This window comes from Rhinolophus hipposideros, assembly GCF_964194185.1.
Source record: "Rhinolophus hipposideros genome assembly, chromosome: 10".
NCBI lineage: Eukaryota > Metazoa > Chordata > Mammalia > Chiroptera > Rhinolophidae > Rhinolophus > Rhinolophus hipposideros.
Window position 1 is genome coordinate 41,032,463 of NC_138056.1, and position 26,105 is coordinate 41,058,567.

A 26,105-nucleotide genomic window follows, 5' to 3' on the forward strand; every position below is an offset into this window, starting at 1 on the left:
CACCAAACCAGCCTCCCTGCTTCTGGCCTCAGTAGAGGCTGTTTCCAAATTGGGCCCTTGGTTGGGCCAAGAACTCTCTAGCTCTGATTTGAGGTTTGGGATAGATGGACAAACCGAAGGCAGCCAGAGCTCCAAGATTCCTTCCCCCAGCAGACACATGGGAAGATTACACTTAAGTTTTAATATGCAGACAGAGTTTGTTTCACATTCCTTGTGAACTACATGAATTGGGGTTGGACCATATGAGAAAGGAACTCAGAGTCAGCAAGATGAATGGGTTCAGTGGAAAAACCAGGTCTAGAACCCAAATTAGGGACACGGTGAGTGGTTGGTTAACAAGAGTGCAAAGAGGAGATGTCACTGGATAAGGTATCCCGGGGTCAAACACCAACAGGAGAAATAAACGGGCATTTAATCAACAAATATTTCTTGAGTGCCCGCAGTGTGCCAGATATTAGAATGGAGAACGAGCAGACACAGTGCCTGTTCTCATGGTGCTTACAATCTGGGTAGCGAGACAAATAATACTGCAGTAGCCAAATGAATGATTTTAGATGGCAGAGCTGCTAGGAAGACCACAGAATAGGCACGTACAGAGAATGACGTGGGAGTGGAACACTGGGTAGGGTCAACGAAGTCCTCTGTGATAACGTTGTTATTAAGCAGAGACACGCAAAGGACAAAAAGAAGTCATCCGTGCAAAGATTTCAGGGGAAAAATTTCCAGACCAAAAGCACAGTAATTTCAACAAATTGTGCTGGGATGACTGGAGAGCCACAGCAAAAGAGTAGAGTCAGACCCTACCTGACACAATACACAAATATGGATCATAGTTCTAAATGTAAGAGCTAATCCTATAAACTGGTAAAAGAAAATATAAGAGCAACTTTTTATGACCTTGGGCTGTTAGTCCATAGTTTCTTAGATATGACAACGCAAGCACAAGAACTAGAGAAAAAAATAGATGAATGGTATTTCATCAAAATTCAAAATTTGTGATATAAACAATGCCATCAAGAAAGTGAAAAAACAAGCCATAGAATGGAAGAAAATATTTGCAAATCATGTATCTGATAAGAGACTTATTTCCAGACTATATAAAGAACTCTGGTAATGCAATAAAAAGACCACTAATTTGTTTTAAACGGGCAAGAGATTTAAGTAGACCTTTCTTCAGAGGATATATATGATATATATATGAGGAGTCAAATAAGCACATGAAAAGATGTGCAACGTCATTAGTGATTAGGAAAATGCAAATCAAAACGATAGTATGATACCATTTTACTAGATAACCATCCCCTGGAATGCTTATGATAAAAACGATGAACAAGAACAAGTGTTGGTGAGGATGTGGAGAACTTGGAATCCTCAGTAAAATGGTGCAGCCACTTTAACAGTTTGGTAGTTCTTCAAAAAGCCAAATGTTGAGTTACCGTATGGCCCAGCAATTCCACTTCTAGGCATATAACGAAGAGAAATGAAAGTATATGTCCACACAAAAACTTGTATGTGAATGTTCAGTAACAGCACTTTCATAATAGCCAAAAAGTGGGAACAACCCAAATGTCCATCAACTGATGAATGAATAAATCAAATGTGATATATTTATACAATGGAATATTATTCAGCCATAAAAATAAAGTACTGATGTATGCTACCACGCAGAGTTATTGAAAACGTTATTTTAAGTGAAAGAAGCTAGTCACAAAAGACTGCATGTTGTATGATGCCATTTATAGGAAATATCCAGAACAGGGAAATCCAGAAACAGAAAGTAGATTAGTGGTTGGCTGGGGATGGGAGTTGGCGGAGATGGAGAGTGACGGTTAATGGCTATGGGGTTTCTTTTGGGGATGGTGAAAATTTTCTAAAATTGATTGTAGCGATGGTTGTACAATTATATGAGTATACTACAAACTACCAAACTATAAGTTTAAAAAGGGTAAATTTTATAGTATGTGAATTATATTTTAATAAAGCTGTTACAAAAGAAAGTGAAAAAAAGGAAAGAACTGTAAATGCAAAGTCCCTAGGGCCACAATGAGGTAAGTGTTGGAGGGACAGAATGGCAATGTGGCTGGACAGTGGGAAGGGCAGAATCTAGCAGGAACTGGTTCACAGAGGGCCTTGATTTTATTCTAAGGCCTCATGAGGGAGTTTGAATGCGGAGGCAGGGAATGCCATCCGTAGCAGTCTACTTGGACATCCCTGCTAGGCCTCTGTCTTTTTGGAAGCCCAGGGTTGTGTCCCCTAGCTGCCTATGCCAGTTTACAAGGCATAGCTGTCTGTGTCAGGAGCTGGCCGTCTCATGGGGCTTCTTTACTGAAATCACACCTCCCTGAGTCCTCAGGGCTTTGTACAGGTTGGTTTTTTTTTTAAGTGTGTTCTATAGCAAAAAGAAAAAAAAAAAAAAAAAAAGAGGCAGCAGAACGATGAGTCATCAAAATAGAAAAATAAATTTGGTTAACAAGTGATAAAAATATGTACATTTTACATAATATCCTAACAAAACCAGGAGTCAAAAGCAAGTTCAATGAGTTGATAAATCATGTAAGCAATATGTGCATGCTCTGTAAGAGAGTTAAGATTACGTTGGCTGGTCCCCAGAGGAAAGGGCCTAACGGGTGGTGTCGTGATAAGAACTGTAAGCATCAAACATCCTTGCAGTTGTTTATCCCATGCTCTGTACGTACTCTGCTGACTTGCTGGCCATGGGGTCTTGTTGCCTCATGCTGACAGGAAGGCTCTCACAGTCCCTTGTTAGGGTGAGAACCAGCCCCTTGCAGAGACAGTTGACCCCTACCTCTGCTCTTGGGGTCCCTCCACACCTGTCAAAGGGAGGAAGCTGTGTTTCCTGAGAGTCTTATCAATGGCACACTCTGTTGCCAAGTCCTGTGACGCTGGCAGGACTCCTCCCAGTGCTTCTGCCCCAGCACAGGAAAGGGCCCGTGCGTTATTTACATTGTCCGGGTTTCAGAACAGGGCTAGCTTTAGTTTCCAGCAACAGCAACACAGAAGGAGCATGCAGATAAAAGAACTGATCACTGTGGGACCCACATGCGACGAGGAACCTCTCAGAATGACACCTCTGTGTTGCTGGGACTTTCGTGCCAGATCTCTGATTCCAGCTGTTATAAGTTCTCACTGTGGAGAAGAGCTCTGGCCATTCTTCTCCACCTTTTATTCTCTGGCCCACATGCATCCTTGTCACCCTCAGAGACAGGAGGGTCAGGCTTTGCAGGAAGGCCTGGGTAGCCCTCAGACGTGTACAGTTTACAGAGTACGTAGCACGTGCATTTTCTTATTAAGTCCTCAAAACAAGCCTGTGAGTGAGTCATAATAGCCAACATCTCCCAAGTGCCTACTGAGTGTTGGTGTCATATGTATATACACGTGTGTACACACACATATACATACACGTTTATACATAAATGTGTGGATAGCATATGTGTGTGAATATATGTACACACATATATACTTATACATACATATGTATATACATATATTACTTATAAGACTCCTGTAAAGCAGATAATATTATCCCCATTTTACAGATGAGCCAACAGAGAGATTAAAATAACTTGTCCAAAGTCACGGATAGTAGAGGTCCTAGTGGAGAACTGACCCCAGGATCTAATATCTTCCATCACACTTCCTCTGTAGGATTCAATATCTAGTAGAGTCTCTCACAGATTACAGCTCACACAAAGCGTACCCTGAATCTTTTCCATCTTATCAACTCCCCTTACTCCATTCCTGGAAACATATGGTCTGCTGGTTTTTCAAAGTCACCTCTTGGTTCATTTCATAGGTTGGATAAAGTTTATTTGCATGTCTTTTCTTTTTCACAGTGCCCCTCCGCTAACTGAGAAGGAAGTTGAGGTAAGTAACTCCAGTGCTTTATGAAATTATGAAGGCTGGGCTTGATTGGGTTTTATTTGATTGGGTTTTATTTACACTTTCGTTAACCCTGGTATGGAGAACTAAACATTGAGCATTATTATTAAACTTAACTGGACTGAGGCTGGGGTAGGACAGAGAATCCCCACCCACTGACATTGGTAAAGGCGGCCCACGGGAGGTTTTATAATGGCCAGCTTCTGTCCTCAGATGGATACCGACACAATCAGTACTCAGCACAGTGAAAGTAGCACAGGCTTTGGTATCAGACCATCCATGGTTGATCCTGGCTCTGCTACTCTCTGTGTCACTTTAAACAAGTTAATGACTCTCTGGACTCAGTCTCTTTACCAATATACGGGTACAATAGTTCCTGTCGAGAGGGTTGTTGTGGGATTAAATGAGCTAAGGTGCATAAAACTCATAGCAGTGCTGGCACACAGTAGATATTGAGTAAGGAATAGCTTTCAATATTGCGATCGTCACTGGGTCAGTTCAGCACCTTCGGTTTTCTGTCTGGAGTTGTCTGCCCACTCTGGGCCTCGATACATGAACTTCAGAAGCTCAGGCAGAGTTGGCTCACCCTAACAGTGTAAGTCTGCTACCACTTGACTCAGGCAGGGCAATGAAGGCTGTAAAACTGAAGGCCAGTGCTTCCTTCCTGTGTAGAGTCCATCTGTCTATTTCTCCTCCCCAGTAGTTTCCTATTGTTCCAGGAGTTCCATGTCTGATCAAAACCACCTTTCAAAGTTCATTCATGCAGGCTGCATTTTTAGCATGGAATATTTGTTCCAGAAAGCTTCTCCTGACAGACTCATACCTGGCCTTATTTAATCTCCTGGCAGCTTCTTAGAGCTGCTTTCAATATAGGATTTGGAATACTCAGGCAAGAAGCTGGTTGAAGTTTGCTTTAAGTCAACAAAACTTACATCTCTAATTTTCGTTACAGTGGTTTCACGTGAAACCTCTAAATTCCACATGCAATAAATCATAGCATGAATCCAAACTGCTTACACAATCAGCTATGTTGGCCCTTGTTTATCTAAACCCAAATACAGGATGTTATTTTCTTGAAGTTAAGGGAAAAGCAAAGTGTTGCTCTCTTATTATTTCTCAGTAAAATGCATTTGGTCTTCTGGTCCTGGGAAGGACCGTATATGGACCTCCAGTTACTATTTCACTGTCGTTTGTGAAGTTGACTATGAAGGGAGAGTTTCACATGTATGGCTGCTTTGGTGACGGGTTCCAGGCTGATGTAAAATGCTCATGCAGGAAACATACCTGCAGCCTTGTTCCCTTCAATAGCTCCTCCTAGCACCTCTCCTACACTCTTGTTCCCAACAGAACGTGTTTGTACAACTGTCCTTGGCCTTTAGAAATGACAGCTACACCCTGGAATCTAGAATTAACCAGGCTGAAAGGGAACGCAACCTGACAGAGGAGAACACTGAGAAGGAACTGGAAAACTTCAAAGCTTCCATTACGGTAATTGTGGAACCTGGCTGGGGAATCCTTGGAGGAGGGACTGTCACCAAGGGCTGTGCCGGGTATCCTGCTTTTCTCAGTCACCAAGTAGAGTCTCCTGAAATGAGAAATCAAGCCAAGGCCGAGCCAGCCAGGCTTCCTGAGTGCTGGAAGTAGCTGAGGCAGGGATTCCGAAGGCCTGGTTACCTTAGAGCTGGGTACAGTCTCTGAGCACTTGGGAGCTTCTCGGGACAAGGCTGGGTGACTTGGGATGGCAAAGGGAGCTCCTTAGTAACCAGAGACCTGGATGTGATTCCATGCTTTCGGGCCAACCAGGTGGAGTGTGTCCACATTGGGCTTTTCCAATACCCGGAAGAAGCTATAGCATAGGCCCGGCGGAGGTCACTCCTCTTGGGCAGGATGGGGACCAGGGCTTACCCTGTGTGAGCCCAAGTCATGTCTTGGTATGTGAGGACCCCAAGTGATATACCTTCTCATTCCTTAGTCCTCAGCTTCCCTCTGGCACCACAGTGAGCACCGGGAGACCTACCAGAAGCTGCTGGAGGACATCGCTGTCCTGCACCGCCTGGCTGCCCGCCTCTCCAGCCGAGCTGAGGTGGTGGGGGCCGTCCGCCAGGTCAGTCTTGCCCTTGCCCAGTCCCAGCCCTGCTGACTGGCTCTGCTCCACCCACAGTGACCAGAGCAATGATGTAAGCAGCGACAACTACACATACCATTTACTGATAGCCTCCTCTGCACATTATTGTGGATTTTCCAGAGTATTTTTGGTGGACCGCTAAACCCTTAAGTGTTCCTTGGAAAAGCTTTCTGTGGACACATAAGTGTGGGAACTACGACATACTCCCTTCCTTTCTTGGAGACTCCTAAAGCATAATGGCATAATCAAGCCTTTGAGAGTCTTATAGTGAAGAAGCTTCTTTAGGTTTAGCTCTGTATTTCCCAAATGTATTTGATTGAAGAACCATCTCCCCCTTTTATTTTTCCTCACAAAATACCTATTCAATTCCCATGGAACTAGTATTTGGCAAAACATGCTTTATGAAAAACTGCTTTATTTCTTTGTATCCTCCTAGCAACCCTGTAAAGTAAATATCCTTATCCCCTGTGAAGACATGGAGTCTCAGAAAGGTAATAGCACCAGTCGTGGCAGACTGGGGTGCCGGCCCAGGTCTGGCTCCCTCAGCCATGTGGAGGTCCTGAAGCACACGGAACACTGCCCTGATCCCAGATGGTGTCTGGGGATCAGATGGCCTGCCGTCAATTCTGGGCTCCACCGGTAGTCACTGTGTGGTCTTGGGCCAGTTACTGAGCTCTCTGTGCTCCAGCTTCTCCAACCGTAAAATGTGGGTGATGATAGTATCTGCCATGTAGGGGTGCTGTCATACTGGTAAAGCCCCCGGATGCTGTTATCACTGCTGCTATTACCTTGGACTCGAGTCCTGTTGCATTGGTTTCATCAGCAGGGTATTCCCGGGGCACAATCCCAGGCAGTTCCCGTAGAACTAAAGGAAGACAAGCCACTGGCTGTCCCACCCCTGGTTTTCTTCTGGGGAAAGGGCACTTGACTCAGCAGTAGCACCCAGGAAGTCACTCCAGCTGGGAGCAGCCACAAAGGGAGAGTTCAAAGGAAGTAGCTCAGGACATGGTCATGAGTGTGTCCCTCTGTGGCTAGGTAGGCCCTGGGCTAGGCTGTGTGCGTGATCCAAGGAGTAGAAGCAGAGAGAAATCTTTCCCAAACATCTTTCTAGGCCATGTGTTGTTCACCCCAGTCTTCACCTTTCTCCAATGGCTTCCCCACCTCTAGCTTCTGAGTCTCAGTCCTCATCTTCTTTCACATTCCACCAGACTTGTTCAAACATTTGTTCTCTCTTTCCTTGTTGCTCTTACCACCACCACCAGTCTCACGCCTGTCAGTCTAATCTCCACTGGCGGCCTAATTATGTCACTCCCTTCCTTTAAGACTGTCCATGGCTCCCCTTTGCAGAAAAAGTCCAAATCCCTTAGTCTAGCATTCAAGGTCCATCATAACCCAGCCCTAAGTACCTTTACTTCTTGTGGACAAATCCAACCCAACTGCTTATTGATGTCTACATAAGTAGGCTGACTTGTACTATACCAGATAGGCCTGGTATATGCCTATTGTCCCAGCATAATTCCTAATAGCTCCCTCTTTTGCTCTCCAAATGATTCCTATTTGGAGGATAAGTCCTTAAGATACCAGTCCTGTGGTTTCCTACCTCTGGACCCTCTTGGAGTTCCCTGGCCTGAATGTTCTTTGTCCCTCCTGCCCATATCTTGTAAATTCCCAGGTGCTGCTTCACTACAACTCCATGAAGCCTTCCTGACACATTCTCTGCAAGCAGAGATGACTCTCTCCCACCTGCCATCTCCTGAGGCATTGTAGCTGTGCTTGTTCTTGTTCTCCAAGTGCAAGTGCCTGAGAACCCCCCTCTCAGCTTATGTGGCTGGTCAGCAAACTCTTAGAGGGCAGAGCCACATCTGATTGGTTCCTGTATCTTTTTGATTCTCCCAGCCCAGAGCCTCGCTCAGAGCAAACAAGTGCCAAGCCTTTCTTCCAGATGCCCATGTTCTCACACTCTCCTTCCCTGCAGGAAAAGCGCATGTCAAAAGCAACAGAGGTGATGATGCAGTATGTGGAGAACCTGAAGAGGACATATGAGAAAGACCACGCAGAGCTCATGGAATTTAAAAAACTTGCAAATCAGAATTCGAGCCGCAGCTGTGGAACCTCTGGTAAGAAACTAGGGTCCTGCCTTCATCTTGGCCCTGTAATGTGGGTCCCTGATGGCTCTAGGATGGGATCACATCGCTGAGGTGTGATCAAAACATATGGTGAATGTTTAAATTAAAAAACAATTTATTACAGTAAAAGACACATTACTATTAATCCCCCTCAAAATACTCTTCCTTGATTCAAACACACTTATCCCATCGTTCTTGCCACTGAAGCAGTTCTGAAAGTCCTCTTTTGTGAATGTCTTTAGTTGTGCTGTCATGGCTGCCTCGATGTCCTGAATCGATTCAAAACATTTGCCTTTCATGGTCATTTTGACTTTGGGGAAGAGCCAGAAGTCACATGGTGCCAGATCTGGTGAATAAGGTAGATCAGGACACACCATAATGTTTCTATTTGATAGAAATTGCCATACCAGAAGCGATGTGTGACACAAAGCCTTTCCAATGTGATAAAAAAATACAGCAAATGCTGCTGCCCAGTGCCATCCAATGGAAAGGCAGGGATCTTCAATATGGGAAGTGGCACATTGAATCTGTAATAATGTGTGACGAGTTTCAATTTCTTCAATATAGTCAGTCAGGTGTGAGCTATGGTTGAGAGAAGGTGTGTTTTAAAGTGTGCTGTAAATCATGGATCATGAACAACACATTAACATGGAATGGGCAAATGGTTTCATCCTCCATCATGACAATGTTCCATGTCACACATCACTTCTGATACAACAGTTTCTGTCAAATAAAAACATTATGGTGTTACCTCACCCATCTTATTCACTGGATCTGGCAACGTGTGACTTCTGGCTCTTCCCCAAAGTCAAAATGATTTAGGACATCGAAGCAGCCACGACAGTGCAACTAAAGACATTCACAGAAGAGGACTTCCAGAACTGTTTCAGAAAGTGGCAAAGAGGATGGGGTAAGTGTATTCGAAGTGAGGGGGAGTATTTTGAGGGGAATGAATGGTAATATGTCTTCTATTGTAATAATTTTTTTTATTTAAACATTCACCATATATTTTGATCCCACCTCATATCAGAGCAGCCCCAGGACCTATTTCAGGTTGAGCAAGGTTCACAGCCCCTCCCAATGCTGCCCACAGGGGCCTCACAGCAGCTGCTCCAATAAGCCTGAGGGCCTGGAACCAGAAAACACGAATGGTCCCAAAGAGACTCCTGACTCCTGACACAATTAACCAGAGCAGCTGACCACTAGCATGAAGCCCACAGGCTGCAAGAACTCACTCTACTGTGTGAAATGACAGACACCAGACCATTTGTGTTTTGGGGGTCCCCTTTTAGGCAGCACATTTTAAGGAATTTGAACTTTATCTTGGAAAGCATTAGGGATCCAAACAAAGATTTTAGTCAGGGAAAGGACATGATCATATATGGAGTTTAGAAAGCACATTACTGGGCAAAGCCAGCACCAGGGAACCCCACAAAGCGACTATTACAACAGTCTAGGTAAGAGATGAAGTCTGAGCAGCGGGGTGGAGTGAGTGCCTGGCTAAAGGAGATAGGGCTAAGATAAATAGCAGATTCGTGGGCAAGACAAATGTTTTAAAGAAAGATTCTTAAAAAAAATCTTATACAAATTGTTATAGGAGAACAAAGGAGGTGCCACCTGATTCTGCTTGAGAGAGTCAAGGAAAGTTTTACAGAGGGATGGCATCCAGGCAGTGTTTTAAAGTAAAACTAGTTTTCCAGGCATAAGGGGGAGATACATCCCAGGTGGAGAAAACAGCACTTACAGAGGTGTGGGGTTGGGATGGGAAGAACACGAAACAGTTTGATGTGGTTGCAGTGTAGGGTTGTGATGATAGCAGGTTGAAGGTGAGACTTGTTAGGCCAGGGCCACATGCCAGGCCTCTGTCCTTGGGGCAGTGAGGCGTCACTAGTGAGTTCGCCTCACCTGACATGGTCAGATCATATTTTTAGAAGATTTGTCTGACTTCGGAGTGGGTAATGCATGAGGGGAGCATAGCTGTTGAGGTAGGGAGAGATGAGTTAGGAGGCTCCTGCAGCAGCCCAGCGGGAAAACTGTGCCTGGACCAGGATCTCTCCCTGGGAGCTGCCAATGTTTAGGCTCTGGCTGATGAGGGTGGGTGGTGTTAGCAGGAGAAAACAGACCTTTTAGCAACAGGAATCCCTGTGGAATGCAAACATCCGTGTTACCAAAAGCAGGAGAAGGAAAAGTACAGAAATTATAACAGATGGAGAAACCTTTATAAACAGGAGGTTACACAAGTTTCCTGGGGAATATCAATGATGCTTCCCAGAGTCTGAAGGCCGTGTACACATGTTCCAGACTGTCTGCTTTGGATCTTGGCAGCAAGTCTCCTGACCCACATGAATCTGGGACACTGACAAATGGCTCTCTGTCAGTGTTGGAAGTTGGGGAAGTTGCCATCATAGAAATCCTAATACGTGGGCTCTCTCAGAATTGTCCTGCAAGGTGCAATGTCCCCTGCGAACGACCTTAGCCAAGATTTATGGAATGAGCAGTGAATGAGTCTCATTCCTTAATTCGACAGATGTTTGTTGAGACCCTTTGGAGTGCCCCACATGATACTGGAATACAGAGGTAAGGGGCACAGAGTCCCTGACCCAAAGGATCTCCCAACCTGTGGGAAGGGCAGGGCCGTGTAGCCACAGCTGACAGAAGCAAGCAGACTTCCAAGGGGAGCACAGCTGAGTTCTACATTCAGTCCGGAGGAGGTGAAAAAATGCTTACCATAAGAAGGGAGATGGTAGCTGAGTCTTGAATGGTGAAGAAGCGGTTTTTAGACATTTGTTCCCACTTGAGTTTTTCCAAGCTATACCTCGGCTTGGGCTGCTGCAGAGGGGCCAGCACCCACCCAATAAGTGTGTCCATCAGATATTCTCTGACCATTCCCTAATAGTGTTTATTTTTAAGCATTTACATAACTTCTGGCTATCTTTGTCTGCCTGAGACTCTGAAGACTACAGTGAAATACCTCTGATTTCAAGAAAGGTGATACACAAAAGAAAAAAAACACCTTTTTTTTTTCTTTTTTTTTCTAAATATGAAACATACTGATTGTCTGCATTTTGGATTATCTCCTTAAAATAGATTTCTAGAAGTAAATACTAGGTCAGGAGAAAGACATAAGGCACTTAAAGCTTATTATTTTCAAGTAACTCATTGATAGTTCCATTTAACATGTTGTCATTATGCTCAATTCATTGTGCCATTGACATTCTTGTCCATTCTTTCTAAAAATATCTTTGACTTTGATGGGTTAAAATTGTATCTAATCTCATTGTTTAATTTGTAGGTTTTGACCTTTCCAAATGTTCATTGGACAATTGTATTTCTACTTTTATACATTCTCTAATTATATGTTTTGTCCACTGGTAAGATTGGTATTTTATTAATTTGTATAAACTCTTCATATATAAAGAATATTTTGTTTCTGCTAGTTTGGCCAACTGGAAAACTTGAAAACTCTTTGACTACAAATACTTTCTGCTGGATAAAATTAAGCAAACATTAGTCCAAAAGAACAGCTGAATCTACAAGAAAAGAAATTGAAGTACTCAGATACAAGAAAAGAAAAGAGAACTGAAACCAAGCTGACCCTGCATTCTCCTTGTGACAAGAGTCAGCCTCAGTTTTCTGGACGCTGGGCTTTTACACTCACACACAATCTGAGATGAGGCCTCAGACAACCATGGCAGAGAGTTGATTCTGAGACTCCCATAGAAAGTTAAGACTTTTCCAAGGACTGCATCTTTAAACACAACTTGGACAAGGAAAAGACAATCAGCAAACAGCAGAGAAGCAAATCAAGGAACTTTGTCTGTTCTACTTGGGCTCTAAGAGGAAAAACAATTTTATTTTCCTTCCTCATAGGAAAAATGTATGTCCCAAAAGTAGTGATCAAGAAGTGATGATGCAATATGTAGAGAATTTGAAAAGAAGATCACAATGCGAACTCTAGGGACACTGTCAGAAACAAACATAAAACCACTCTGGAGAGACACACCCTCTAAACAAAGACTCACTGAAGATGAGTTCAGAGTATAGAATTATATATAGGATTATAAAATACACAAGAAATTAATCCACCATGAGCAAGAATCATCAAACACACCAAACACAACAGGATTATATCCAAAGGACCATAGATAATAAAACATCTGATAATTTTTAAAAGATATGTTTAAAATTATTAGAGACATAAAAGAATGAATCAAAAGCATGATAACAAAATAATATAATTATAAAAAAAACAATAAAAAAGAACTCCTAAAAATGAAGAATAGAGTCATAGAAATTAAATCAGCAGTGTAGGTGTGGTAGTTACTACAGTTGAGGCTATTCCTCATTATTCCTGATCTCCCCCTGGGCACACTTCTCCATCCCCTTGAAGTTAGGTAAGGCCATGTGACTTGGTGAATAAGATGTGAACAAAAGGATATGTTTCACCTTTGCGCTGAGGCCTTTAAGAAACTACTATGTGATTTACCCTATGTTCTTTCACCCGAAATGACAATCATCACAGATCTAAAATAGTAGAAGCTCCATTAGCCTGAGTCACGAGTGAGAAAATGCAGAGAGGAGCCTCCTGCAACCCAGAAGCAAAGGGACATGTAGCATAAGCAAGAAATAAATTTTGTTATAAGCCATGAAGAATTTGGGGTTGTTTATTATGACAGCATAACCTAGCTGATTGGTACAACGTTTAAATCAGGCTGGACACAGTTGAGGAAAAAATTAGTTAACCAGAAGATAGATTTAAAGAAGTAACCCAAAATGAAGTTCAGGTGGATAAATTGATTAAAAGTGTGAAAGAAATGCTATCAGATATGGAATATGGAGAATAGAATGAGAAAGTTCCAAATACATTTAATTGGGAGATGGGTCTATACAGAGAGAATGGGGGAGAGAAAATATTCACAGGAATTTTCAGAATCTGGAAACCTAAAGAAAGACGTGAATCATTGGATTCAGAAAGTACAGTGAATTCCAAGTAGGAGAAATAAAAACACATCAAAGAGAAATTGAAAAACAACAAAGACAAAGTGAAGATCTTGAAAGTAACCAGAGAGAAGACAGATTATTTACAAAGGAATAACAATTCTCAATAGCAATAATACCAGAAGTAAAATCTTCAAAGAAGTGAGAGAAAATTCAGTCAACCTAGAGATAATATAACTAGTTAAATGATCATGCAAGATTGAGGGCTAGGTAAAAATATTTTGAGGCAACAACTGAGAGAGTTTACCTCTCGCAGACTCCTGCCAAAAGAACAACTAAAAGATGTACTTAGGGAAAAAATAAAACTGAGATCAAAAGAAAGTAGGATGCAAAAAAAAATGGTGATCAAAGACGTTTATAAACCTGGCAAATCAAAATAAGCATTTACTGTATAAAACAACTAGTATCATAATGACTAATTTGGGATTACAAAAGCAAGGTGAAATAAAAATACTGAAATTGGTATAATTTAAGATTTGGGGTAATTATCATGATTTTGAGGTTTATTCTGGAAAAGAATAGAGATCCTGATTAAATTTAAAGTCATGTAAAATGTTAAAAATGTAAGGGGCACACTAAAGATTGGAATTAAAATGTATGTATAACTTCCAAACCAATGTGGGTTAGAAAAAAAAATCAATGAGGCACGGTAAATAGAAAATACAAATTAAGATGGTAGAAATATATCAACAATCACAAGAAATATAAACAGCTTAAACTTGTCGGTTAATAGAAAAATCTCAGATTAGATTAAGAAAAAATCATCTATGTGCTTTTCAAGAGACACACCTAAAATATATGGATACGAGGAATAAATAGGTATATAGCCTAGATGATGTTGGTCAACTGGAATTGAGCTTTCAAAAACCTTTCTCTGCACATATTGATGTTTTCTGGTGGCAGCATTATCCAGGTGTGCCTAAACATTTTACAGAATTATATCATTTAATTATGTACTAAGGAAAAAGATATCCTGGAGTGTTGGTTTCCTTTGTTCTGAATTATTTTGTAGATAACATATTGAAACTACTCCTGTCAACAAGTTTCTATTCACTATTGACACTGCTCCTTTATTGCTTATTAATTTCCCTGACTGTACATCCCCTGAATGAGCAAGAAATGACCCAATAAGCCCTGGTATTGCTACAAGCAGTTTTTCTCAGAGATCCTCAAAGTTTAGAGGAAAATCCAAGATGTTACGCAAAGACTGTGCAGTGGTGTCAGATGGAGATCAGAGGTCCAAGACTCGGGCTTCTCATAGAGCCCAGAGGACTTAGGATAAAGGTTCTGTTCAAAAAAGTCCCTACTCCGCAGATGATTATCTGAGAGAGTGAGGTGTCAAACTCAGTGTCCCCAATACCTAGGCTTGTGGGCCATCCCTTGAGGGCCAGTTCTGGCCCATAAATACATTGACTTAGTTTCTGTTCCCTGTGGAACCTACTCTGAAAACGTACCTGAGTTTTCTTCTCTGTTTCCTCCTATTGCAGAAGATGGGGTTCCTCGGACAGCACGGTCCATGTCCCTCACGCTGGGAAAGGTATGCATGTTCAAGGAATACCAGGGCTCCCAGAGAAAGTACAGCAGAAGTTTCCACGGTCACCCAGGAGATCATTCATTCTGGATCCATGGGTGCCAGAGAACCTCTGGACAGAGTCAGCTTCCTACACCTGCTAGTTACTCCTCCACCCTTCTCTTGCTCATGGTTTTCCTGACTGGACCTTAAGTGAACACAAAATGATGCATACGTTGGTATTGCCATCGTTTTTATACACTATACAGTATTGTACCCAGATTGTGGAGGTCATTTCTGCTCCATTTCTTCAATATATAATAAGCTAAAAGAAATACATGTTGAGAAGTCACTCACCACTAACAGAAAATTTGTGTCAACTTTGGCTATTCTCTCCACACCAACCCCCACCACCATCACTACCCCAAAGCCAAAATATGCAGTGAATGTTAGTTACTACAGTGTTAGGAGCAATTAGGAATTTTCCAGGCCTTTCTGAACTGCAGGTACTGCTCCCTCCATGACAGTGGACCAGTCCCTTTTCTTTCTACAGAACATGCCCCGCCGGAGGGTCAGCGTTGCTGTGGTTCCCAAGTTTAATGCCCTGAACCTGCCCAGCCAACCTCCAAGCTCATCACCCATCCCTTCCTTACCAGCCCTGGTGAGTATGATAATGCTGGCCCTATTTCACCTCTCCCTCAGGCTCAGTAGAGCGGGGCAGGGTCAACAAGGTGAGGACGTTCCCAGCACAGATTTTGAGCTATAGGTTTAAAAGCCCAATAGAAACCAGGCTCCATGTCTGCCACTGCCCTGAGAAGACTTGGTATCCTGGAGTAAGCTGGCATCTTAGAGAGTGTTCCTTACAAGTGGTATCTCTTTTCATGCTTAAACAACAATCCTCCAAAGTGGGTATGATTTTTCCCCCACTCTGCTGAGCTGAGCTTTAAACCTTAGGCTCTCTGAATCCAGAGCTTGAATCCAATGTTATCTTGACTCAATTTATTGCATCATTGTTTACAACAATGAAAAACTGGAACCTACCCAAATGTCCATTAATAAGACATTGGTTAAACAAATTATGGACATGCCTATAAGGGGTTTATAAGCCCCTGCTAAAAATAATGATTAAAATATAATTCTTTATTGACATGACAAATATCCATAATTTATTAACAAAGCAATTAAAAACTGTATACAAAAAAACAACAACAGTATATACAGTGTGATTCTGTTTTGTAGTTTTTTTTAAAGTGCTATTCTATGTGTAGACATAGAAAATTCTGGAAGAATATATGTAAAGCTATTAATAATGGTTATCACTGGACAATGGTAAAACCACAGGTGATTTTTATTTTCTTGATGTCCTTTTATATTTCTATAATGAGAATGTATTATTTATAATCAGAAAAAAACCCATTTTAATTTTTTTAAAACAAAGACAGTTCCTACATAAAATATTTTCCACATCCCAGGCCTTTGTGAATCTTGTTAATCCTATCTCAAACTTCTAATTCTTTCTCCAGGTGTTTCTCTATGCCCTGTCCATGACTAGCACTACTCTATAAGGAAATAATCTGGTTGTGTAAACAATAGGTGAAGTAGATTCAAGCTCTATTATGCCAGTAGGTAGCAATAACTCTTCAACTTCTTTTACTTCTTTCTGCCTTGAGCATTTCCATCCATGAAATCAACATTAAACTCCCAAATCTCCCACTAAAACAAAGGAACCTGAACATTTTTTGTAAAAAGGAGCTTGAGGAGGAGGGTTAGTTAGTATGTTTTAAAGAACCTATTTCCCATACTATATGAAATGTATAAATTTTCTAAAAATATGTATGCCTTTAGACTAGGGGGTTGGCAAACAGGACTATACATTAAAACCACGTGGGGTACTATTTAAATGTTCTCCACCCCAAGATTCTGGATTGGAACAGTATTTTTAAAAATCTCCCCCAGGTGATTCTAATGTGCAGCCAGAGTTGAGAACCGTTGTTTAAATCAAATCAAGTGCAACAAAATAGCGTGGTCGTCCTAGGGAATTTATTATAAAGAAATTTCTAATGGCTTGAGCTTTTAGTAATGACAGGCATCGCCTGAGAACTGTGCTTGGAGCTGTATCTCCAGGGCAGTGATGGGCTTGCATGAATCCATCCCAGGGACCAGCGGGCCTGCATTTGGTCGGAGGCCCATGGGTATTTAGTTCAAGTCAGTAAACAGGAGACAGAAAAACGGATGGCTCCCCACCAGAATGGAGCCTCAAAATATAAACTCTTTTCTTTGCTCAATGAAACTTGGAAGAGAAGGAAAAGTTACAAGATTCATGTGCCCCAGAGGAAAAGAACATGGAAGAAAGGAGGACAGAGAAGGCCTGAGGAATGGGCCAATGTCTGCTCCCAAATGAAGATTAGAAAGCATGGATAGTGAGGGAAGGGAAGGAAGAGAAGCCTCAGCAGCCCCTCTGCCCACAGCATCATCAGAGACCCAGCAGCTCTGGCTTCTTCCTTCCTCGCTGATCCTCAATTCTCCTGTTTTCCATTCAGTCCGAATCACCCAACGGGAAAGGCAACCTGCCTGTCGTCACCTCTGCACTGCCTGCACTTTTGGAAAAGTAAGTTTGTCGATTTTCCTCTTTGGGGAAATCTGGGGATCTCTGAGGAAAATTTCATCAACTTACCTTTTCTCCCATCCTCCCTCCCAAAATGCGATGGAAAGCAAATTTAGGTTCTCGAGGAAATGCATAGGACTCAGACCCACAAAGATTTCAGACCCAGTTTGCTAAATTCCAGGAAGATACTGTGGCTGAGGCCAAGGGTACCATGATCTAAGGAGCCCAGAGAGATGGAAACCTTCTCTGTTATTTGGGATTCTTTGGACTACAGATACAGAAAAGCCCCCTGCTTAAAGAGGTGGGGCTGCTCCATGTGTGGTACAGGCGGGCCCCAGCTCGGCCTCTCTACGATTTCCTTGCCTCTGCCCACTTTATGTGTTGACTTCATCAGCAGGCTTGTGGCAAATGGCTGCTAGATCCAGGTATCCTATCCAGACATGACAATATCTAGAGGAAAAGGGGCCATCTCTTCCCATGTTTCTTTCTTAGGAATGAAACCAGGAATCTTTCTTTAGTCTTCCCTGTTATGTTCTTGGCAAATTTGGAACATGATCCTTTTCTAAACCAATCACAGGCTTTGGGAATTGAATAGCCATCATAGTCTTAAACTATCTCCTGGAGATGGAAAGAGAGCGTCAGCTTCCCAGGTAGCAAAATGGCTCCATAAAGAGCAAATTCCTAAACAAAATCACATTGCTGTTAGGAAGTAGGAAGGAGATGAGAATTGCACGGTCAACCAACAGTGTCTGTTACGCCTAACTTTTCTAGGCATCTTTGTAATTTGTAGGTTTTTCATCCTTAGCCAGAGCAAGGCAGACTACTTCTATATACTCTGAGGGGTTTATAACTTGCTTTTCAAATTCTTTCATTTGCTTGCTGGAAAACATCTGGATCACAGCTGCCATGTCTCAGAACTTTCCCCTTGTGTCTTTCCTCACTTTGTAGAACATACACACCTCTATTCTTCCTTCTTCCTTGCCTTGAGACAGCTTTAGTTCTTTATTTTTCATTGCTGTTAGAATAGTTTTGCTTGACCTGGCAAGAAATGTCTGCTTTGGGCCTCTTTTTAGTGAAGACAAGCTCCCAAGCTCTTCACCCCCAGACTTAGCCTGTTTTCCTCACCTCTCCATATATCAGCCACCAACCGGTCCCTCAGTGACTCACCCCACATTAGTTTACTCTGCCCAAAATTTCCTCTCTTTGCCACCTCACCCCACATAAGTTTATAGGTCCTTCGTGTCATGTAGGGTATTTTTGTTTGTTTCTTTGTTTCCTTGTTTTCCTGATCACTACAAAGAAATTATAGTGGTGACAAAGGGATGACAAACTAACAACCACATGGAAGTAACCAAGGTTACAAAAATCTTACCAAATCCCTAATTCATGGTCTCTGTATCTCTACAGAAATGGTCATTTATGCCCTGAATGAGAAACGCACTAAAATTCTCCCTTCCAATCCTGCCTTTGGGTACAACAACCCCTTTTCCAGGAAGGCCCCCAACAAGGCCTTGTTCCCAACTCTCAGCCAAAGAGCCAGTAAAGGCAAAAGATTTATGTCCCCATGCTCCTCAACAGACTAATCATGATGGGGCAGGGCCTGAACCCTCTAGAACTAATGTTCAGGCCAGCTGAGAGTTTCTATCTGAGGCAGTGGGGATCACCAAGAACCTGAGCTATCCCTGGTAGGAGAAAGTGAGGTGCAAAACTGAGGACAGCAGGCAGCAGCACAGAATCAGAAGTAGCAACAAATGAGCATCAATGGTGACATCACCATTCTAAGGGTTCAGAACCAGGAAAGGTACGGACAGAGTGAAGATCGAGGCAACTCAAGAAAGAAGCGCCAAGAAGATGTCTGCAGCTCACTCTTACAGGCTACCCAGAGAGATCACCATCACAGCAAGCATGCTGAGGCTGACTCTCCTGTTGGGAATATGCCTAGCCTATAAAGACAGCTGCCCAAAGGGGAGGGAATATTCAAAGGGGGAGGGGCTCAGGACTAACAGTGGCTTCCCCCTCTGGATTTCTAAAATGTGCTAAGTGGTTGTCATCTGAATTCATGAAACTGGAAACATTTAACAGATTGCTAAAAGGCTTAAAAATGTGACAACAATGAATTCATACCTTCCATTCTAACACAAATACAGTCAATTCTAGCTACCTTCTCTATAGTGTTACAGAGAAAGAATGCATTATAAGTTAATATACGTTACTTTCTAGATTGTTGTATTCAGCTTGATGTTAAAATGATTTCACATTTCCCTAAGCACACAGTGACTACACAGGAAGGAATTGGCTAAGCAGGTGAAAGATGGTGAAAAGATCAAACTGCCTGTGACTAGTGCTCAAGCAAATACCTGATTGCTGATTGCACTGCCCAATGTGACTTCAGAGAATTCTTCCTTATTCTTGTAGGTCACTTCATAGTTAACTGCTGTTTACTCAACAATGGTCTAGGAACCTATAGACTTAGAGAAAAACACAGAGAGTGATACAGTATCCCTTGGGATACGTCCAAGACTCCCAGTGGAGGCCTGAAACCATGGATAGTACTGAAACTGATATATACTATGTTTTTTTCATATATATATATATGATGAAGTTTAATTTATAAATTAGGCACTGAAAGAGGTTAACAACAACTAAAAATAAAAAAGAACAATTATAACAATTAACTGTAATAAAAATTATGTGCATGTGGTCTCTCAAAATATCTTACTGTACTGTACTCACCTCTTCACTTAAAGGAAGCACTTTTCCACTTCTCTTTGACATGTCTGAATTGCCAGCATCACTACTTTTGCACTGTGGGGCCATTATTAAGTAAAATAAGGATTACTTGAACACAAGCACTATGATACCGTGACAGTCGACCTACTAAGTGACTGGCAGCAATATACAGTGTGGATAGGATGGACAAAGGGATGATTCACATCCCAGGCAGGATGGAGTAGGACGACATGAAATTTCATCATCCTACTCTGAATAGCACACAATTTAAAATTTATGAGTTGTTTATTTCTGGAATTTTCCTTGTAATATTTTTGGACTGTGGCTGACTGCAGGTAAAGTAAACCACAGAAAGTGAAACCACTTTTCTGTGGATAAGTGGGGACTACTATATATAAAGTGTCTTAAATATTAAAACAGACAAAGCTTCCACAAGTAGGAAGAGCTATTTATTCATTGTCTTTCATTCGTTTGACCTTTAATCACCAAGGGCCAGGCAACTAGAATTCACTCAAGGACCTCACAGTCTAATGGGAAAGACAGATGGGAAATAGGCCATTATAATACAGTGTGATGGATGATATTATAAGGAAATATAGGTTGCTAAGGGAACAACACACAAGAAAATGAGCGCCTTCACCCAGCTTTTGTATTGTGGGGGAGAGGAGACTCAGAAAATGTTTCCTCTAGGAATTTACTAATACTTTTGAAGTGAAACCTAAAAGTTTTATAGTTAACTAGGTGAACTAGAAGTTAACAATATTCCAGGCTCTGAGGTGAGAAAGTGTGGAGTAGTCAAGGAGTAATAATGATGATGACAATAATTCCTCTTATTATTTACTGCATGTTTACTTTACACCAAGTGCTATTCTGATTGCTTTACATCAATGACCTAATTGAATCCTTAGAGTAATCCCCTGAGATAGGGATAGTATTAACAGCCCTGTTTTATAGATGAGGAAACTGACACTCAGAGAAATCCTCACTTCCTGCAGAATACATGCCCTTAACCTCTTAATAGGCCCGCCAACTAGAAGAACAGAATGAAGTTCAGTATGACTGCAGAGAAGAGGGGGGATTTAACAGTTATTTTTGAAAGAGTTCTTGTGCTACTGTGAAAGAACCTGGCTGGCTGTTGAGTAGAGGGGGCAGAAGGTGGAAGCAGAGGATATATGTGGAATCATTCACTGGGGGATCAGCAAAGCTGATGACATACAGGGCTGGTTTCATAACAGGGACCATGATGCTGATAAATCACAGAACAATTTTAACTATAATCTCTAAAAGAGCTGTTTTTCCTACTCTTCTGAAGCAACCAGGGTAAACTGCTTCAAGGTTTCACATGACATCAAATATGCGCAGTAAGCAACTCTCCTTTCCTGAGAGTATTCTGGAATGAATTAGCCCTCAGTCAACTAGTAGTGGACCTGAGAACTCTGCTGCTAGGTAACAGGGAGGAGGGAAGTTCTTCCAGCTCAGGTCCACTGGGCTGGGCCTGTCTGAGGGAACTGTGGCAGTCAGGGTGGCTTAGAGACATTGCTGAGCCCAAGAAGGTAAGATCTGTCCATTGGAAAGGATTGTAGTCACTTTCAAATATTGTTCACCAAGTGGAAAAAAGAAACTCTAATATACCTGCTGGTCAAGCAACACATTTTGACTAAATAGCCCTCAAATTACTGACAGCTAAGCATAAGTGACAAACACTATTGACCCAGTGGACATGAGAGAACAATGGGTCTGATTTTAATGAGTTATCTTAGAAAGCACACAAGATTTCAGTCTGGGAATAGATGCCAAGATCCATGAGCATTTGGCCCAGAAATCCCTAGGGTGGGCACAGGCTGTGCCCAGCTCCAACTTTACAGCCATGAATAGAGATTCCTTCAGTTCCACCCAAACACTGCGTTCTCAGGAAATAGACATTTACAGAGAGGTCCTGCACATTTTATAAGATTAATAGGCAGGGACTGGATGAGCCATCGTGAAGTCAATGTAACTCAACGACACTTAAAGGTACTTACTGTGCCAGCACCATTCTAACTCACAGCCCTCCTCCCCGCGATCACAGTCACGTGGAGTGATGGGCATGTATAAAACACAGTAATGCCCTATCTCCAAGTTATGCTGCAACAGAAGTGCTGTGAGGGCACAGCAGGAGGGAGAGATCAAATTTAACCAGAGGGTGTAGGAGAGGGGTACACACTGGCAAAGATTCCACAGAGGAGAAGGTATTGAGCTGAGGTTTCACAAGGCACAGGAAAAACTTCCAGGTAGTTGAAGAAAATATTTCAGGAACTGAAATCAATCTAGATCTCAGTCTAGAGGTCAGAAGATAACAGCAAACATTTTACATATTGTGTGTTTCCCCTATCTCCCATCCTATCCCAGTATTAAACCAAAGGTTCTCCTAACCCATTTCATGTTAAACAAACAGTTTTCAACTACAAGTTTGTGTGTGTGTGTGTGTGTGTGTGTGTGTATACTTACAAGAAGTGGAGTACAGCATTAGGAATAGAGACAGTGGAAATGTAATGGTTGTGTGCGATGTCAGAGGGATAGTGGATGGGGGAAGGGAGGTCCACACAGTGTGAGGGATATAAATGATAAACGTCTAACTATTGCTTTGTCTTGTATACCTGAAACTAAAAAAAAAAAGTAAAAAATAAAAAAAGATTCCCTGGAACCCCACACACTGCTCAGAGCCCCAGGAAAAGACTTCTGTTGAAAGGGAGGGAGGGCTCAAGGAGGTGTGGAAATTGTATTTTGACACGAATAGAAGACCAAGGTGAAAGTCCCAACCAGGCCCACCAACGACCAATAATGTGAACTTAGACAAGTCACTTAATCAACCTGAACTTGAGCTTCTCATCTTTCAAATGGGGTAATACCCCACGTGGGTGGCAGATACTGTAGTACAGTCAAGAACATGGGCAGGCTGAACAGGGTCAAATTGGAGCTCGACCAATCACTGCTTGTGTGATCTCAGGCTCGTTATTTAACCGCTCTGAGCCTTGGTCTCCTTGCCTGTCAAACTGAGAACAACAGTATTACCTATCTTATTGGGTCATTCAGGTGGTCTTAAGTGAGATATTAGCACAGAAACTGATACAGGGGATGTTAGCTCTTCTTATCATTGGGAAGGTCAAGTGAGAGAATGCATGTGAAAACATGTTAAGAACTAAAGCTCCGAGTGAAAGATGAGGGTAACGGGGATCAAATATATGGTGATAGAAGGAGAACTGACTCTGGGTGGTGAACACACAATGGGATTTATAGATGATGTAATACAGAATTGTACACCTGAAATCTATGTAATTTTACTAACAAATGTCACCCCAATAAATTTAAAAAAAAGAACTAAAGCCCCACAGGTGAGTTGAGTTGAACAGAGTGATCAGCTCAACCTGGGAGAGCTAGACAGAAGATGCACATTGGAAAAAGTTGTTGAAATGGCTTCCTAGCTCGACACGGGAAAAGTTTAGTCTCTACAGAGCAGCGCCTGAGGACAGTGAAAGTTTTGTTTACAGTCACTTGGTCAGCAAAACTCGAAGGTGCCTAGGTGTGTAACGGCACACAATACAAGTGCACTTGAGAAATGTATTAAAGCATTTTTATGTCAATTTTACCATACTTTAAAGCAGTGGTATCCAAACTGCGGCCCGCAGTCCATTGTTAATTGGCCCACAGCAAATTCCAAAAATATATTTAGTTTACTTAAATAAACCAGCTGAGGCAATACGTACTTCACCTCGAGTGAGTGGCCCAGCTGTTTGTATTTTTCACCGCATATGGCCCTGGGTGAAAAACGTTGAAAAAAGTTTGGACATCCCTGCTTTAAAGTCACATTTAGAGTTCCTCCGATTCTTAAGTGTCAGAGTAATTTATATCAAGTTCTCTCTTGAAGCTATAAATAATCACCTGGTAATTTAGTTAGGATTTTTTTATGGATCAGCTTTGGAAGAACCTGAGATGGTTCCTAAAATTTACAATAAATTTACTACATAACTAATAATAATAATAATAAGTAATATGATTTGTTGAGTACCATATTGAGAAAGTTTCCTTATATTTCTTCATTAATTCTTACACTACCACTTTCAAGTACATATTATCCTGATTTGACAGTTGAGGAATCTCGAGTCTAGGAAAGTTAAATAATTTGCATGTGTTGGAGTTGGGGTTTGAACCCATGTTTGCCTCAGGTAGTTTCTCTTCCTCTGCACTACGCTGCCCTCCCTCAGACATGTTTATCATTAACTCCTAAGGTTGACAGCTGTAGATAAAAGAAATTAATAGTCTGCTATTTTATGTCATAGAAATGTTTTATTTCTACTATATAAATACATTTAATAAAAGAATTACTTTCCTTGTCGTTGGCTGTAGCTATGTTTTTCTGCTCTTGTTCCAGTCGTTTGCACAAATAGGAAACTGCACATTAGGCAAAGGTCACATGGAAGGGAGTGGATAATGTAATTTGCAAAAGGAGAAATGTTATGAATAGCTGATATTTTTAGAGTGTTATTTTCCTTGTTCACAATGGGTTTTGGTTTCCAGACTAATGAAATGTAAATTTTACAAGATCTGAGGAAAACTAAGAAGATGAGAAACTGATGCCAAGAATGAGGAGAATATATAAGCCTCTCTCATAAAGCCTGTGAGCTTTCAGAGCCCTGGCTGAAAAGCTCTGCTCACTGTTCTGCCTTGTTTGAGGGCTCCTCCTTGACCTGATTTGCGTTAATCTAGATTCTGGATACTGGGAGGGCAGCAGGATATATAGGGAAGGCATGGCCATCTGGATACTTCCTTTAAACTTGTGATCCCATACTTCAGATGGGCTCCCAGGACTGCCCTGCCATCCCACCATGATTCTCTAACATGTTGTTTCCCCCTCTCACGTGACTCTTTTATGCTTTCTCCTCTCTCCTCTAGCCTTCCTAGGCCTCTCTACCTCTCACTCTCAGTTGACAACCTTGTCTTCCACTTTATAGAAGAAATTTAAGCTATCAGATAGGAGCTCTCTTGTCTTCCTTCACCAGATCCCCAACCTACAACTACCATCCTCATCTCCTTCCTCTCTTTGTTATAACCAAGAAGTTTCTCAATCATTCTAAGGTCTGTCTCTACTTCCCTTTCCAAAGAATTTGTTCCTTTCTCTCATCCCCGCTACTGGATCATTTCTATCCACATTCAAATGGGCTTTCATCCCATGACCCACTTCTTCAGCTATGCATTCCCCCAACACACTCTTCTACTCTCCTTCCTAGTCAAATTACTATGTTTATGTCTTCCCCTTTCTCACCTCCCATTCTTTACCAAGCCCATTCCAATCTGTCTTTGGCTCTCACCCTTCATCTACGCTCCTCTTGACCTTCATAATATCAAATCTAATAGTCACTTTGTGCTCATCTGACTTGGATTCTTAGAAGTGTGTGTATGACACACTTAACTCTCCCTTCTCGACGTGCTCTCCTCCCTTGGCTCCCAGGACTCCATGTTCTCCTGGTTTTTCTCCTACCTCTCTGTCTGCTCCTTCTTTTCCACCTGAGCTAAGGGTAGAGATGTCCATGGCTTGATCCTGGGTCCTCTTCTCATCTTTCGTCATAGTAACTCCCTAGGCAAATTTATTCCTTCCGCCTCATTTTAAATATCGTCTATATTCTGATGTTGCCAAATGAATTTCTCCCTCCTAGCGCTCTTCTCCAACGATCTACTTGATATTTCCACTTAGATACCTCATAGGCACTGAAAATTTATCTTGTCCAAAAGTTAACTCCTGCCTCATTCCTCTTTTCAGTACCTCAAATATCTCCACGTCTTTTGTGTCTCAGGGTCTTCATATATCCTGCGTCCTCTACCTAGCCTCATCTTCTGTCTGCTGACTTCTCATCTTTTAAGGCTGTGCTTCAGTTACACCACCTCCGGCCTTTTCTGACCACTCTATCTAAGCAGATTCTGTCCTTGTTATCTTCTATCACTGAACAGAGTTTGTTTCTTTCATAAAAGTTATCACAATTTGTAATGAATTACATATATTTTCTTTCCTGTTTTTTGGGGCTTTCCCACCTGCTAAGTTCCATGTTGGCAAAGATCATTTATTTTGTGATGTATCCC

At 41.9% G+C, this 26,105-nt stretch overlaps 1 protein-coding gene across 1 annotated transcript in view; it reads left to right on the forward strand.

Annotated features, from left to right (window-relative positions):
- IRAG1 (inositol 1,4,5-triphosphate receptor associated 1) overlaps nt 1–26,105 on the forward strand; it is a 109,607-nt gene that overhangs the window by 73,160 nt on the left and 10,342 nt on the right. Inside the window, 7 exon segments of the mRNA XM_081062151.1 lie at nt 3,855–3,885; nt 5,248–5,388; nt 5,873–6,004; nt 8,001–8,142; nt 14,637–14,686; nt 15,213–15,320; nt 17,200–17,267. Of these exon segments, the coding sequence (XP_080918277.1) occupies nt 3,855–3,885; nt 5,248–5,388; nt 5,873–6,004; nt 8,001–8,142; nt 14,637–14,686; nt 15,213–15,320; nt 17,200–17,267 (672 nt within the window).